We start from the raw sequence: 17353 nt of genomic DNA on the forward strand, positions 1-17353 counted from the left end.
CATTTGTTAACTAAGGATAGTATCAACTGCCTCATCTATCCTGGTTTTTCTGAGTCTGTCCCTGTCTATATGCCTACCCCATGTGAATAGCAAACCACACTTCACTCTCAGAAGTGTCTGAGTTTTGACAATAAATTGTGTGGTCAGTAAAGGGTTGTTAGAAGGATGTAATGAGACAATGCACATAAATATAACAGGCCTGGCATGATACTTTTTTTCCCATTCCCTCAAATGTACCTTATGCTTTCCTGCCTGAAATTGTATCTCTAACATCAGCAACTATAGAAGAACTTTCCCCCTACTACATGGTCTGCCTCAGTTGCTTCCCCCCCCCCTTTGTCTAAATCCTATGGCATCCTAAACTTCTCTTCTAATGTGTATCTAACACTAGTTTGGGTCATGGTAATTTATGCACACGTTTTAACTGCCTCAGAGACTAGCTGTGGGGAAGACAGGTCTGCTTCTGTTTCCTCTCAGTTGCACACATGACACCTAGTAGTGTCTTCCCCACAGAAGATACTCAACTAAATGACTTACTCCAATTCAGAAATAACCCAGAATTTTGGCCACAGACTTGCATTTCATTCCTCCATCCACACTTTATTTAAGCATCTGCTATCTTATTCTCCTGAGATCATTGTACTTGCTCATTAACACCATCATTAGAGTACCAAGGGGACTCTAATAGAAAGCTTTCCTCTTTCATACCTGGCCGCCACCCTGACTGTCTTGGGGGTGATGGCAGAGCAGGAATTCTTGGAGCAATGGACTTAGGAATACAGAAGAGCCAAGAGCACAGCTTCTTCAGGCAGACAGCCTTGGCTGGACCCAGGCTCTATCAGTTATAAGCTCAGAATCCACATAAAGCACTTGGGGAAAGTACATGGTAAATAATCGATAAATGATAGCTATTATTTTTCTCTTCCCTTCCTTGACCTCAGTCAAATGAGAATACTTTACTATGAAGTGAGGCCTGTCAGCAACATTCTCTACATGAGGTAGCCAAGTACAGGCTCAGCACATACAAAGTCCAGCCTGCTCATGGTTCAGGGTCTTCTCTTTCTAGGATGTCTGCTTTCTTCTCTCAGTTCCTCCCTCATTTATGCCAAGTCCAAGCTGGGACCATTTCTGATCACCAGCAAGGACAAGAACCTTCCTGTCTGGTTCTCTAGGCATAACATCCAGGTCCAGGTTCAGGTTCAACCTCAAACCACACTCCGGGCAGCTCCTCATGCTCTACATTTCCACATGCAGAAAATCTCTCAAAAGTTACAGTCTTTATGGGTTCCCTCTTTCTATACCAATCTATAGCCTGAAATTACTTAGCCTCTTTTCTCACAATTGTTCCCATCACTCCAGTCTCTGCCACCGGCCCAATTATAGCTTATAGGTACAATTATACATCCAAGAATAAAACCTGTCTTGCTTCTTAATCCACTGGCTAAAATTCCAAATATTAGCAAACCAAAGTCATTTAAGACAACCTAGGGACTCTGGTCTCTAATTCATTTGAACATTCCTCTTCTCATACCTCAGGGAAAAGTGGTCTTTTTGTGGGGGGAGTAAGCTAAAATGAGCTTAAAACATTTGAGGATTTAATAGAAACTTTATTATGTAAATAGATAGCAACTTTTATCTTCTTCATTTCAAACTAAGACTATACCTGCATTCCTCATCAGGACCTTGGGCAAAAAGCTCAAGAAATTGTAGCCTAGCATTCACTTAACAATATTTAAACAAGTCAAACAAGAACAACAGCTATTTATCTAGACACGAAGACACTTAATTGTTTAATTGTGGCCTAGAATACAATTACTGTGCAACTTAGGTATTAAAATACCCACATATCAGGGCACCTGGGTGGCTCAGTGGGTTGGGGCCTCTGCCTTCGGCTTGGGTCATGGTCTCAGGGTCCTGGGATCGAGCCCCAGATCGGGTTCTCTCTGCTCGGCAGGGAGCCTGCTTCCCCCTCTCTCTCTGCCTGCCTCTCTACTTGTGATCTCTCTCTGTCAAGTGAATGAATAAAATCTTTTAAAAAAATACCCACATATCAAAACTAATGACATAATTAAAACTGCTTCATCAAAAAAAAGGAAAACCTAATAAAATCATGATTTTTTACCTAATTTTCTCTCACTTACTTTCTTTTTTTTTTTTTTTTCTCACTTACTTTCTTAAAATGAAGCTTTAACAAAACCACAGCTCCCTTAAGCCCCCTGGCCATGATGATTCCCTGACAACTTACAGAGGCCCTTGATTTGCCCAGACTCTGCCTCAACCATTATCATAACTTTTTATTCCTTAGTATAATAGTTCAAGAAAAGAATCAAGTGAGGTATAGGTTTTATTTCAATTTTATTATTTAAAGGCATTTTGGCTTGCTGTAAACAAGGCATGCAATATAGAAAGATATCAAGTGAAAATGAAAACCCCCTTGCCCTTCCAACCGCTAATTTCCAAGGTAATAACTGATAACTGTTTCTCATGTATCCTTCCAGAAAATGTCTATGCATATGTAAATATACATATATACAAACTCATATCTGTCTATCCTTTCAGCCCCCCCTTTCCATTGTACAGATGGGAGCATACAATATTCTGCACCCATTTTTCCACTTCAAATATATCTTGGACACCATTCCCTTTCATGATATATACATCTACCTCATTCTTCTTAACGCAATGCTCGGCATCCCACTGAGTGTGTACATATGCCATGATTAACACAACCAGTCTCTCATGATGGGCACCAAGACTGTCAAGAGTGAAAGAGTTACAACAATGGAACACCTAACATCCTCATGGACAGTGACTTTTGTGCAGTTCCTTTTTAGAACAGATTCACTGCGACAAAAGACATACACATCTTATATTTTGATAAGAACTTTCAAACTGCCCTCCAAATGGGCCCTAACAATTTATTCTCCCACTGACTGCACAGACAGGGGCTTTGAAAGCAGTCACCTGATCTAATGATGCTGTACTGTAAATAGGGAACTAGATGTTTAATGCAAAAATAGCGAAGCACTGGCGCACCTGGGCGGCTCAGTGGGTTAAGCCTCTGCCTTCGGCTCAGGTCATGATCTCAGGGTCCTGGGATTGAGCCCCGCGTCAGGCTCTCTGCTCAGCAGGAAGCCTGCTTCCCCCTCTCTCTCTGCCTGCTATTCTGTCTACTTGTGATCTCTCTGTCAAATAAATAAATAAAATCTTAAAAAAAATAGCAAAGCGCTGATGATTTTGTTATGTCTTTTATTGTAACACACCCTAGAAAACCAAACACCACAGCGGGTAGCACCCACACCTCACCTCACCGTGATGAATTCTGCCCTCATCCAAATGCCAAGTTCAGAGAGTGCTATTCCTCAGCATTAATCCAGGTCCTAAATAACGAATTCCTTAGGTCTGGAGACTTACTGAGTGAATTCAGTGTAGAAGAGAAACCGACACAGCTCCTGGCAACATCACCCACAATGATCACTAACATCAGAAGTGCGACATAATGGGATATAAGGTGGTTTCCACTCCTGCGTAATTAAAGTCACTGGCCATGAAGGCACACTTTGAATATTCAAGACTCAGTACACCAGCATATTGTGGTATGGAATAATCTGACTGAGAGACTGCTAGTTTAACAGAGAATAGGGGTTCATCCCCTGACAGTGAACATTGATAAGCATCACCACACAGCATCCAGTGACTCACGTCTAGAATGACACTTATTTAACATTTTCTATTTTGCAAAACACCTTAGCATATCTTACCTCATTTAACCTTCATGGCCATCCTGGCAGGAAGGCAAGGTAATTATTACTCATTATTACTCACAAAGATTCCATGAACACATAGTATGTGCTGGGTACTCTCTGCTAGGTAGTCAGTATATGAAGATGAATGAGACCCTCCCCTCATTCACTGTTGCCCTGCCCCATCCGACCTTTCCCCAAAGCCTTCCCATTGCACTGAGAATACTTAGTAACATGGCTTACAAACCCTGTGTGCCCAGAGCCTTCCCCATCCTTCCAGCTTTATCCCATGTCCCTGGATTTCTCATTCACCATCATCCAGCCACAGCGGACCACACTGGGGAAAAAGCCAGGTTCTTGCGCCTCAGGGACTTCCCCTTCATTTCCTCTGCCTGGGACGCCCACACACACCCCCAACTCTTTGCCTAGACAGCTCCTGCTCATCTTTTGATCTCAGCTGAACCTGTCACTTCGTCCCAGACTCCTCCTCCCAATAAGTTACGTTTCCTTTACTATTCTTTTTATAGGATTTTATTTCCTAGTGCTCATAATACTTCGTAGTGAAATATTTGTGTATTGTGTGCAATGCAACTCCCCCACATGGCTGCAAGGCTTAAGGAGGGCAAGAAAAGGGACTTTTGTGTTCACCGCTATAAACCCCAGCACCTGCCCAATGCTGTGCCTGGCACACAGCAGACCCGAAAAAAAAGTACCGAACAAATACAGCCAATGCCCTCAAGGGGTATATGATACAGCAGAGAAAGACACAAGGAAGGGAAAGAAGGCTCATTTTACCAGAGGACGGGAAAGACTACAGAGAAGAGATGACCCTGAGCTGATGGCTGAAAAGTAGACACTTGTCCGGAATGCAAACCCACTGAAATGATGTAGGCCACCAAGAGGCGACTGCAGGCAGAGAGGAGCAAAGGGCTGTGCCGTGCCTCTCAGACTTCCGGCTCTGATAGCCAAGTGGATGGTGGCACAATCACTCAGTGGAGAGAATGAGGCTCTATTATTATTATAACTTACTGCCAGGGTACAGAACCTGAGGTCTTGGCAGAGCTGGAAATCTGGATAGTGGCGATCCCTGTGCCCACCTGCCCCTCGCCACTCTCAAGCTAAATAGGAAAACTATGATTTTGACCTGGGAATACTCAGTGATGAGCCATAGGTAGCCACAGGCCAGGGCAAAGGAGGCTGGTGGAAGGACGCGAAGGCTCAGCACAGACAGGGCCAGGAGGGTTCTCTATATCTGAATACTCTTTGGGGCCAGAAGATGTCAATAATGTAATTTAAGGTATGGAAGTATCAAATCACTATACTGTACACCTAAAATAACTAATATGATACTATATAATTAATTAGGATTAAAATAAAAAACTTAAAATAATAACAATAATAATAATGTAATTTAGTGTGCTTCTCTTTTTGTGTGTGAGCCAGAAGAAGGGAAGAAAAAGAAAAAAACTCAGTGTCCTGAGTATCTCGCATGCTTCGTAACAGCTATTTCATTTCCACTGGAGAGTCCCTTTTCTGGATTTATTTCAAATGGCTCTGTGTTGTAATTTCTGGGTTACTCTTCATGGAAGTAGTCAGGGCAGAAGTCCTAAATAAATATAATAAAATACTACCTAATGCCTGAATGGTATTGGGTTGAAAAGCATCAAAATATGTCATTACTAAGGGGGTTACCTCATCTTATTAACTCCTCAACAGCTTCTCTGATCTGGCCATGGGTCGATAAATACAGAAGGCAGAAAGAAGGAGAATCTGGCATTTGCCACCACCCTGAAACTTTCTAGTCCCCCCCCATCCTGCCACACACAGAATAGCATTACATGAAACAGGAAGCTTTGAATCATAATTCTCGTTAAAACATAACCTATACTTTATTTCAAAAATGTCAAGAGAGTGACTGGAAGAAAAAAATACATACTCTGGAAGCCTCAGTGAAAGAAAACAATTATTTGGGGGAGGGGCGAACCACCTTAATCTTTTCAAAGTCACAATAATGTGCAGGAGGGGAAGGCTAACACTTAGCAGAAAATTATAAAATAGCCAGGCCTAAGGGAGACAGTGTAACTGTAGGAGGGCTAAACAGGAAGACAGACAGACAGAGCAAGCACGCTAGGCCGAGCGGATTATAGGGAGCTGGGGCCTCGTCCTGGCTCGATGTACCATGCGACAGCTCTGTGACCCAGAATCGGTTTCCCTAGGCCTCAGTTTCCTCCCATGAAAGATGAGATGTTTGAACCAGATCACCTTGAAAGATCCTTTCCAGTTTAAAAACATCCCTTGAGGGGCGCCTAGGTGGCTTAGTGGGTTAAGCCTCTGCCTTGGGCTCAGGTCATGGTCCCGGGGTCCTGGGATCGAGTCCTGGGATCGAGCCCCGAGTCAGGCTCTCTGCTCAGCAGGGAGCCTGCTTCCCTTCCTCTCTCTCTGCCTGCCTCTCTGCCTACTTGTGATCTCTGTCAAGTGAATAAATGAAAGTCTTTATTAAAAAAAAATCTCTTGAAGACTAAGTTGATTTTTTTTTTCTGCCACAATTATAATACAATCAGAACAGCTATGACAGGTGAGTGTTTTAGTGATTCTCACTCTTGTGCATGACCACGAGGGGCAAATACTGTCATACCCTTTCGCACGTTTTAATAGTAAAGGTGAGTGCTTAACAAGTGGCCAGCAGTGTGCCAAGGTTCTAGATGTATTACCTCATTTGACCCTCCCAATCCTCCTATGAGTAGGTATGATTATTCTTAACCCATTTTACAGATGAGGAAGGTGAAACACGAAGAGATAAAATAACTTGCCCACAGCTAGCAGTGACAGCCAATATACAAACCCAGGGAGTCTGTCTCCCAAGGCTACCCTTGACCCGCTGATGAGACAATCAAGGCTTTCAGAGTTTGGTAACTTCGGCCACCACCTGGCAGCACTGGGTTCGGATTCGGATGTATCAGATTCCAGGGCCCATGCTCCTTCCACGGCCGTCTGCTTGAGAAGGAATGGCTGGCTCTTAGAGAAATATTTTCTGGAAGATTATTTTTGCTTACCCCCCCCATCTATCTCCCCACCTCTTCTGCCCCGCTAAGGACCTGTAGGAGGTGAGAGTGAAGAGAGACTGAAGAAACCTTCTCTTGGACCTGCCACAGGTGAAACACTCTGCCAGATAAAGAGAGAAAGGGGCAGTTTGCTCTGTGTCCTTACTCCTGCTCTAACAACGCGACTTTTGAGAGTTGTGTAGATACTAATGTTTTGGTCAACAGGCAGGAACAGATGGCTTCTCCCAGATGATGGTGGTCCAACTCTCAAGCCACACAGCGATCCTGATTTCACACTGAAGCTCTGTCATCAATCCACTAACTGCTTTGTGATGCTCCCCCGGCCTCCATGTGTTACTAAATCACCAGAGTGTTTACAAATACACTGTGATGTGCTAAGAAAAAAAAAATCTGTGGGTCAAAACATACTTCCTTTAGATCAGGAGTTTCTCATTGCTACTATCTGTTTTACTACAGTTTTCCTCTGCCTTATGTTCATGCTTACCGTGACATATTTTGCTACCTCACCTTATTATGTAATCCCACGTCAGATGAACGGTAATTTCCCAATTTTTGCACAATCTCCCTGCCTGTCCCCACTCTCACTCCCAAAAGAGGTTCTGGAGTCAATAGGAGAGACGGCCAAAAATCACAAGAGTACTTGAGGAAGTACTAGTAGCAAAAAAACTGTTCTGACCAAACACTTGGGGGTCTTGGGTTCTTTTTTTTTTTTAATGTTGGGGGAGGGCAGAGAGTGCCTGAAGAAATTGTCCAGAAGCCCACACAATTCACTCCTCATTCGTGATGCTATTGCTGTATATTGCATTTTCAAATAACTTATTTTTTTATTATAAAAGTAATACATACTCACTGTATAAAATCTGGAAAATAAAAGACCGAAAAAGAGGGGAAAAAAAGTGCATCCTACTACCTGGAGACAGCCACTTTAACAACTTTGGTTCCTTCCATTCCATATTTATCATTACATTCATAGGCATATATGTAATATGTGAACACACAGAAATACATATAATCCCACACTTAAATTAAAAAGACAGAAATGGAATAGTACCATATTTTTCTGCTGTATCATGAAGCTTTTTCTCAGCATGAGTCTTGATATTTAATGGCCAGATGTTTTACTATGTGGACGTGCCATAATTTACTCACATTCCCCTACTATGGAAACTATGTCTTCAGTTTTTCACTATTATAAATATGACAGTATGTAAAGCTGTGCACATATATCAAAGATTTCCTTCAGAAGTTACACTTTTTTAAAAAAATTAGCAAGGAATCCATATTATTTACAGAAAAATTAGAAGATACAAATAAGCAAAAACAACTGTCAAATAAGAAAAAAAAAGTCAACTGTAATTTCTTTTTTAATACTTTTGTGTACATCCCCTCAGATTTTTCTTTATATCATACACACATAGACACAAACACTTATATTAAAATGGGGTCATACTAGGCACCTGGGTGGCTCAGTGGGTTAAAGCCTCTGCCTTCTGCTCAGGTCATGATCCCGGGGTCCTGAGATCGAGCCCTACATTGGGCTCTCTGCTCATCGGGGAGCCTGCTTCCCCCTCTGTCTCTCTGCCTGCCTCTCTGCCTGCTTGTGATCTCTCTCTCTGTCAAATAAATAAATAAAATCTTATTAAAAATGGGGTCATATTATTAAGAAATAATAGTTACTAATAATAGTTACCATGTATTGACTACTACCACATGCCAGCCACTGTGATTTCCTCATATTCCCACCCACCCTCTCTGTGTTAGCTCCACCATTCCCAAACTTGTCTACACACTGAAGTCACCTGGGGAGCTTCAAAACTCCTGAAGGCTGCATCCAGTCCCCAAAGATTATGGCTTTTAATCAGCTGGGTGAGACCTGCACCTGGGAGGGTTTAAGAGCTCCCCAGGTGATCCTAGTGGGTGTATGAGTTGGGAACTATTGGGTTCACTGCTATTTTTTCCCTTTCTTACTAACAAACATCACCCAGCTGATAAAGCTGGGATTTCAACCCATCCCTAAGCCCAGACTTTTTTTTTTTTTAAAGATCTATTTATTTATTTGTCAGAGAGAGAGAGAGAGCAAGCAAACAGGGGGAGCAGCAGGCAGAGGGAGAAGCAAGCTCCCCACTGAGCAAGGAGCCTGATATGGGACTCGGACCCAGGACCATGACCTGAGCAGAAGGCAAACGCCTAGCCAACTGAGCCACCCAGGCGTCCCAAAATTTTTTTTTCTTTTCTTTCTTTTTTTTTTTTTTTTTAGTTGACACACAATGTTACATTAGTTTCAGGTGTACAATACAGTGAGCCCACAAGTCTATCCCTTATGCTGTGCTTCACCTCAAGTATAGCTCTCATCTGTCACCACGCAACTGTCACTATGCAATGGTGCTACTATACCACTGACTATATTCCCTATGCTGTGCCTTTCATCCCCAGAGCCAAGACTTTTAACTATGGATAATCTGGGACCTGCTTCCCCCACCACCACTCACATAACATCACACTATGGACCTATGTTCTATGTTAATAAGAAGAACTCAACATTATCCTTTTTGGTAACTATAGTATTCCACTGTATCGCTCTTTCAGAATGCAAACGTTACCAATTTTTCCCCACTCTAAAAATGGTGCAATGAATATCCTTATTGACATGCCTTTGTGCACAACCTTAATTACTTCCTTGGGATAGATTCCCCCCCCAAAAAACAATGCTGGGTCAAAAGGTAAATATGGTTTTTAAAGCTTCTGATAAACACTGCCAAACTCATGTTCCCACCAGAAGTGTATCAGAATGCCTGCTTCCTCATGTCCTTGCCAGCACTGAGTTGTCATTCCTTTTTTTTTTTTTTTTTATTTGACAGGGAGATCACAAGCAGGCAGAGAGGCAGGCAGAGAGAGAGGAGGAAGCAGGCTCCCCGAGAGAGCAGAGAGCCCGATGCGGGGCTCGATCCCAGGACTCCGAGATCATGACCTGAGCCGAAGGCAGCAGCCCAACCCACTGAGCCACCCAGGCGCCCCTGTCATTCCTTTTTAATTTTTGCAAATTATATTGGAGAAAATGGTATGCCATCCTAAATCTCCTTTGACTACCACTGAGAACATTTTTCACATTAATGGGCCATTTAGATTTCTTCTTTTATGTATTTTCCTATTCCCATCCTTTGCTAGTCGAACACTTATGTTTTTCTTATTGCTCTGTCTTTATGTATTAAGAATAATGAGTCTTGTTGCAATTGCTTCCAGTTTTCTCATTAACTGTATGGTTTTTGAAGGAATTTTTAAATTTTCATATAGTTTATTATATTGTTTTATTCATTATTTTACCTTTAATATTATGCATACAAATACCTTCCCTACCCCACAATTATATATTCTCCTATATTTCTGAGTTCCATTACCATCTCTTTTTAAAAAAGTTTTAATTCTTTAATGTAACCGTTCCCAAACAGAATTACAGAGCAGAATTGCTTACAGAGGTTTGCTGTTTGTTCGTCTTTTTAAATGCTCAGGTCTCAAGACTGAACCACAATTTAGGGGCCTAAGACCTGAGCGGGCACCTTTCTAAAAGCACTACGGACAATTCTGAGGCACCCCCTCCTAAAAAAGAAACACTATTTTCATCTTCTAAATTTATATTGGTGTCATTTTTTCCAAATTACTTCGGGACATTTGTTCAATAAATCATTTCGTGAATTTGAAATGTTCCCTTTATCCTAGTTGGCAAGCTCCATGAAAGCAGAGACCATACCCGTTTTACTAACCACAGCACCTCCAGGGCTCAGCACAGTGCCTGGTGCAAGCTGGTGCCCAATGACAACCAAATAAAGAAATAACACCCGACCACACATCTCCAACCTCATCCCACCCCAAACTGGCTAGTCCTCTTGTCAATAATTCTTAACCATTAGACCAGGAAAACTGATGGTATTGATGATGACCCTGAGTTACCAAAAATATTAAATTTGGCCCAGCAGACTCTGTTTAAAGGAGCCAAGAAATGTGTTAGTGGGCTTCATCGAATGAAGTCAATAATGTCGGCCATGTTTAAGAGGTATGGGAATTCTGACAAAATTCTCCAAGGAAGGGTGCCCCTGGGTGGCTCAGTGCGTTAAAGCCTCTGCCTTCAGCTCAGGTCATGATCCCAGGGTCCTGGGATTAAGCCCCACAACCGGGCTCTCTGCTCAGAAGGGAGCCTGCTTCCCCCCACCTCTGCCTGCCTCTCTGCCTACTTGTGATCTCTGTCAAATAAATAAATAAATAAATATCTTTAAAAAAAGAAAAAAAATATTCTCCAAGGAGGAGCTAGACAACATTGACCCCAGAGGCTGAGACTTGACTTCCTCTGGCTCTTAGAGTTCCTCAACCAGCTCTAGAAACTGACTCAGAGCTTCCTTGAGCTGAGAACAGACCCACACATTCCCTCTTCCATGAGCCCATGGAAAGAAAATTGGAATAGGGAACCAGGACACCTGGGTTTTAGTCCTGTCACCACTATCAACCTGTCTGAGTATGGGCATGTCACTTAACCTCTGGAGTTGGGCTAGATGTTTTCTAAGGATGCTTTAGAGGTTTTCTAAGAATTGAAACCTCTACCTAAAGACCCAAACAGATTACCACAGGGCAGGGCTTCCGAGGACAACCTGAAACTCCCTCCACAGAACAGGGCCTCAGGCCCACCTCAGGCTAGAGCAAAATAATAGTGACAACAATAGCAGTAGTCATATAAGTAGTAGCCATAGTAATGGTAGTAACAACAGCAGCTACTGCTAAATTTTAATGACCACTTACTATATGCTGGGCAATATCCTAAATGTCTTACTACTAAGAATAAAGGCATACACTTAACACAGCACTTATGAAGTCCTAAGTGCTTTGCGTAGATTAATCTTCAAAATGACCCTATAAGATGAGTTCTATTATTATTCTCATTTTACAAAGGGGGAAATCGGAGAAACAGAGAGGTTAAGGGACTTGCCCAAGGTCTCACAGCTATCACGTGATAGAACCAGCAGAAGCGAACCTAAAACCGTATTTTTAACTATCATACCATACAGCCAGCCACACTATCATTATACTATACTTGTCATTTCAGAGGTTGCACAACAACAAAGAATAAGTCGCAATTATAGGGAATACTCCCCTCTTCACTAATGGTAGGAAAATTCGGTTTTATTCCAATGTCATTTTAAGCAGATCCAGTTTCAGGGCTGAGAGAGCAAAATACATTATTTATTAAGAAAATGGGCCATTTTATTAAGAACTGGCACCAATTAAAATGTTTTTATTAGAAAATAAATAAATCATTAACTACTAACGACGTTTCCCATTAAACAGAAAAAAACAAAAGCTCTTTCTGCGTCATTTGGAACAAAACTTTAGATCCCCACCTGCACCAACTTCAGTTCTCTACTCCCAGCACTATCTTTTAATCATGGACCTGACAGCCCACAGGTGTCCCAAGCAAAAGAGGCCAAACCAAAGTCAGTACCCTAACTTCCCATCATCCCCATGCCCTTGCGACCTCCTCCCATGGTCAGCTCTGTGGCTGGCATCACCAGCCCCAAACACCCTAACTGGGTGTCAGCCTGGGCTGTCCCCCGCCACATCCGGTCACAGGACAGTTCTAGAATTCATCCCGTGGCTCTCTGCCCCTGCTGCCCCCGCTTCTGCTCAGACCACCATCGCCTTCCCTCAACTACTCTACCAGAAACCTTCCAACCGGTTCTTGGCTTGCTTTCTCTCCAGCTCCAACTCCACCTTAACACTGCTGCCAAAGTAATCTTTCTAGAACAAAATCTGATTATGTTACTTCCCTGTTTAGAATCTTTGTCTCCCGGATAAAGTGTAAAATCCTTCCTAGAACATACAAGGTTCTTTATTATCTGGCCTCCGACTACCTTCCCAGCTTCATCCGAGGTCGTGGCCCACACCACGACACACGGAGTCACACAAGACAAACGGAGTAACTTGGAAGTTCCCGAACAGTGCTTCTCTGTCCTGCCCAGAATGCAATTCTCTCATTTGCCCATCTGGCAAACTCCCACTCATTTTCTTCAAACGAGCTCAAAATTCAAAATTCGGCATGCTTTTCTCTAGGCTTCCGTCACATTTTGCACCTCTCCCTATTCCAACACTTAATTCAACCTAACACAATTATTTGTTTAGATGTCGCTCTTTCCCATAAGACAAGGAGCCCTCTAGGTCTCTGTTTTATGCATCTCGGCACCATGCTTGTTGAATAAAAGAACGTCTCAGGATTTGAACAGGAACTTCCAAACTGCTCCTGATCAGCATCCACTGAGTTCGTCAAAGCGAAGCAATACAGGCCAAATCGCATTCCTTTTTTCTTTTTTTAAGATTTTATTTATTTGTCCGAGAGAAAGTGTGAGGAAACAAGCAGGGAAAAGGACAGAGGCGATGGAGAAGCAGACTCCCCGCTGAGCAAGGAGCCCATGTGGGGCTCAATCCCACATGACCTGAGCTGAAGGCACATGCCTAACCAACTGAGCCACGCAGGCATCCCCAAATCCCATTTCAATAAACGTCTTCAAACCGACGATCCTTGTACATCAAAACTATGTTACATTTGTGTGCCTTCACACTTGAAGTCATAACCAGCAGGAGACAGTTTTAACAGATACTTCAGACACCCAACAAACCTACCTGTTGGAAATTTATAGCTATTCAAGTTCTTGCATATTCTGCTCCACCTAAGTGGTCCTTAACCTTTTGTGGGTCACAGACCAGTTTGGGCAGCATTTGTCTATCATTTCTTAAACCCACATGCCCTATGGAGAAACATAAAAATCCCACATACTCCCAGAAATGCTGATAGTCTCCCAAAGACACAATCCTCATCCCCACCAAAAATAAAAAAATAACTTCGTATGTGGTAGGAATTCTCAGGTTCACAAGAGATGTAAGCCCATCAGGCAAGATATCGTTGAGTTTTGCTCTTGGGTAGTTCACATTGTTAAAATAGGAATTTTCCTTGTATCACCAAATTATAAAACTATAATTATAAATTAAACTATAAATTATAAAATTATAAACATTATAACAGTAAATATGCTTTAAAGTCTTTATGGGGAAGAGGAAGCCAGAAAGGTGCTGACATCTGTCTCCCCCACTATCGGGAACCTTATGATAGGAATTTGCCGGAAACAAATGAAAAACACAAATATGAAAAAAAAAAATCCTCTGTTTCCTCACATATAACCCCCCACAAGCACATGTTCAAACGAAGGGAGTTCTTTGAAATGCTTCTGGCATTACATTTTCCAGCTTACTTCCCTCTCCCTACCCCTCCTCCCCTACCTTAAAATTCATTAAACTTCTAGCTAGCAGCAACTTCTTTTAAATTAATATCCTTTGTCCTTGTGGAGACAAAGGGTTAAATTAAAGAAACAGCTGGCTGCCTGCCACTGGCTTGGGGGGTTGGGTTGGGATGGAGGACAGAGAAGGAAGAAAAACCAGTCAGAGAAATAAGTGCTGATGTCTTACCCTGCCACATGGCCATCTTGATCCTGTCCTCTCCCACGCTGGGGGTCACACACTCAGTTTCCCAAATTCCTCCAGTTTTATAAGGAGGCTTGAATGGGATGTAGATGGAACAGCAGCTGCGTGGCCTTGTTTCCTGCAAGCAGCTCACGCCCTGAACCTGAAAATGTGAACAGAAAAATGAATACCTAAATGGAAAAAAAATTTTCAAATCCTTAAAAGTTACCTCCTGTCCCTCTTTGAACCTCTCTTTCGAGGATATGCAGACGGGGGCAATGTCAAGTTTCTCCCAGCAAAGTATCACTTTAAAAAGACAGAATGGGGGGAGCCTGGGTGGCTCAGTGGGTTAAAGCCTCTGCCTTCAGCTCAGGTCATGATCCCAGGGTCCTGGGACCAAGCCGAGCCCCGCAACGGGCTCTCTGCTCAGGGGGGAACCTGCTACCCCTCTCTCTCTGCCTGCCTCTCTGCCTACTTGTGATCTCTGTCAAATAAATAAATAAAATCTTTAAAACAAAAAAAGAATGGGAAGATCTAGAGTCAGTTACTATAGACACGGAGTGCTGTCCAATTCTGCATGAAACACTGGATCATCAGTAAATGGGTTTCAGAATCTCAAAGGATGGGTGGTTGAGTGAGATAACCACTAAATCTTCTTTCCTACCCTGAAGTTCCACAGTGAAGGGAATGAAGAGCCACGTAATATCCAATGCCCTCACCTACCCCTCCCAAAATCAACTTTACATTAAAAAATTAGTAGAAAGGAAAACAAATTTTGTAATACTTCAAGTTTTAGAATAACCGCTGTATCGGGATGGAAAAGAAAGGAAGCATAGTAAAGAAAAATTAAGAGCAATGCCCTTGGGGTCATGGTTCTTCCTCTCTGCTTCGTTATACTTTCCCACACTTTGCCAATATCCTATAGGAAGCATATACTGCTTTCATATTCAGGGGAAAGAAGAACCAAAGACAAAAAAAAAAAGTAAAAACAGAATGCTAATTTAAGTACAACCAAATTAATTCAGCTAATTCCTAAATTTACAGCGTCCAATTCAGTCTTAGGGACAACACAATTTGCAAGGATAGGAAAGGAGCTAGGAATGAGAAGGGGGTGAAGGAAGTATCTACTTCATTTGATTCAGAGGCTTAATATATTAAACAAAGTGCTGGCCACTTAAGTTCTTAATTAATAAACTGGTCTTCCTTATTTAGCATACAGGCCATCAGCTTTGTCTTAAAAAAAAGTCCTCACCTTTCTGAGTTGGTCAACATGAAATTACACTTCGCGATTTCCATCGCTTAGACCAGCAACACCTCCACCCTCGAAGTGAAAATGCTAACGCACATACACTAAAGACTAATACGAACTTGAGAATCATCATTTTGGTCTTTCTTAATGACTTTTTTTTTTTTAAGGACAAGAGTGTCAATGTGTACACAGTCCCAAAAGCACCCATAGAGAAAAAACAATGCTTTGGATAAGGAAAGGTTCACAAAGTCCAAGAAAACTCAGGAACTCACAAGTCCAATGATGAATTCACCAGGAAAAAGCGCTCTGATGACTTATCTGGAACCTGGGACAATTTGTTTTGGTTTGTCTTCCCCCCTCCTTATTTCGTGTACAGTTAAGTAGTGGTCCGCGCCTCGTGGAACCAGGCGAAATTTAACATCTCTGAAGTTAAACCCGGGTAGCTGCTAATAAATGTATGAAGATGACTGTAAAGCAGATTCTTACTGGATTTTTATGCTCCACGGTTGTCGATTTCCCTCACTTATTCGGGGTAGCTTACACTGACGTTATCTCATGGGCACACGGACAACTTCGCTTGGCACTCCAGGAAACTGATTTGCTCTGAAATATTAAGAAAGGTAAACGTGCATCAGCGTGAACGTAAAGCTTTCGCCTTCGCGGTGAAGGCGCTCCAGTGCAAGCCTAGAAAGCCTGGAGAGAACAAGCTACCCGCGTGAATTGGGGGGGTGGGGGGAGGAAAACTCGCAGCACCGACTTTTCTGAGAGCCCGGAGTCCACTTCGCAAAGACCCACACAAACCTGCGAGTCCAAAGCACGAGGAAGAAGAACGGGGCCTCGACAGAACTTCACCAACCAAAACCACTCTGCCCCAGTCCTGGAAAGGGGACGCCTTGCAGCCAGCCTCCCCCTCCCCATTCAAAAGCGGGACGGGCTTGGCGCCGCTCCTCGAGAAAACTTCGCTGGGACAGCGCAGGGACCCTGGCTCGCAGAATAGGGCAGGGCTCGCGGGAAGATGCCGCCCTGCACTGGCTAGAACTAGCCGGTCTAACTCCTCCGAGTGCCAGGCGGCAGCGGCCGGGCAAGGGGAACCCCCATCTCCGGGGGCCGAGCCAGCGGAGGAACGCTTCCCTCGTGTCGCTGCGATCTGGGGGTGTTCCGCGAGCCGGCCAGTGGGCCAGCGGCCCACGAAGGACCTGTTGGGAAAGCGACAGCCCATCTGTCTTTACCTGTCGCCGAGGTCGGGGGCGGCGGAGCCCGTGTCGGCCGCCAGCCGGCCGAGCGCTCAGACGGCTCTGGCGTCCAGGACACCCAGCTGAGCTAGCGCCCCACGTAGCCGGCAGAGCTTCATTCACAGCCCAGCCGGGAGGAGGGGGAGCGGAGCGGGCGCGCGGCTCATGTGACAGACGCCTCGCAAGTGTCGGCCAAGCAGAGTCAAGGTCTGCGCGTGCGCGCCCCGGCCGGCCCTCTCCCCGCACCTCTGCCCCGCCCGGGCGGGGGGTGAGGCGAGCAGGGGAGGCGGCCGGGCGGAGAAAGCGGCGAAGGAGGAGTTTCCGCGTGCGCAGCCGCAGTAGGTCGGCCCCGCTTGCTGCCATATTTAATGAGGACTGGGCGGGTCCTTAACCCAGTGCTGGGCGTGCCAATTGCTTTTGAAAAAGAAACACTCCATTATGTTTCACCGTTTCCAGCCTGGGCTACGGTTCTTTGGGGTTTTGTCCTTAGAATGGAACTGTTTATCCTGAACTTCTGGTCCACGGAACAGCTAGTAGTAATCTAATACTAATTACATTAGCTCACATATTTGG

The 17353-nt window shown here is 43.7% G+C and overlaps 1 protein-coding gene across 2 annotated transcripts in view; it reads right to left on the reverse strand.

Annotated features, from left to right (window-relative positions):
• The window catches only part of CLCN5 (chloride voltage-gated channel 5), a 157705-nt gene extending 140718 nt beyond the window's left edge, over positions 1 to 16987 (reverse strand). For both annotated transcript variants that reach the window (XM_047715400.1, XM_047715401.1), the window contains exons 1-3: positions 16778 to 16987; positions 16035 to 16151; positions 14306 to 14462 (exon numbers count right to left, since the gene is read on the reverse strand). In XM_047715400.1, coding sequence (XP_047571356.1) covers positions 14306 to 14321 — 16 coding nt within the window. In that variant the 5' untranslated portion in view covers positions 14322 to 14462; positions 16035 to 16151; positions 16778 to 16987. The remainder of the gene's footprint in view (positions 1 to 14305; positions 14463 to 16034; positions 16152 to 16777) is intronic.
• Positions 16988 to 17353: the final 366 nt, after the last annotated feature.

Source organism: Lutra lutra, chromosome X (genome assembly GCF_902655055.1).
Source record: "Lutra lutra chromosome X, mLutLut1.2, whole genome shotgun sequence".
NCBI lineage: Eukaryota > Metazoa > Chordata > Mammalia > Carnivora > Mustelidae > Lutra > Lutra lutra.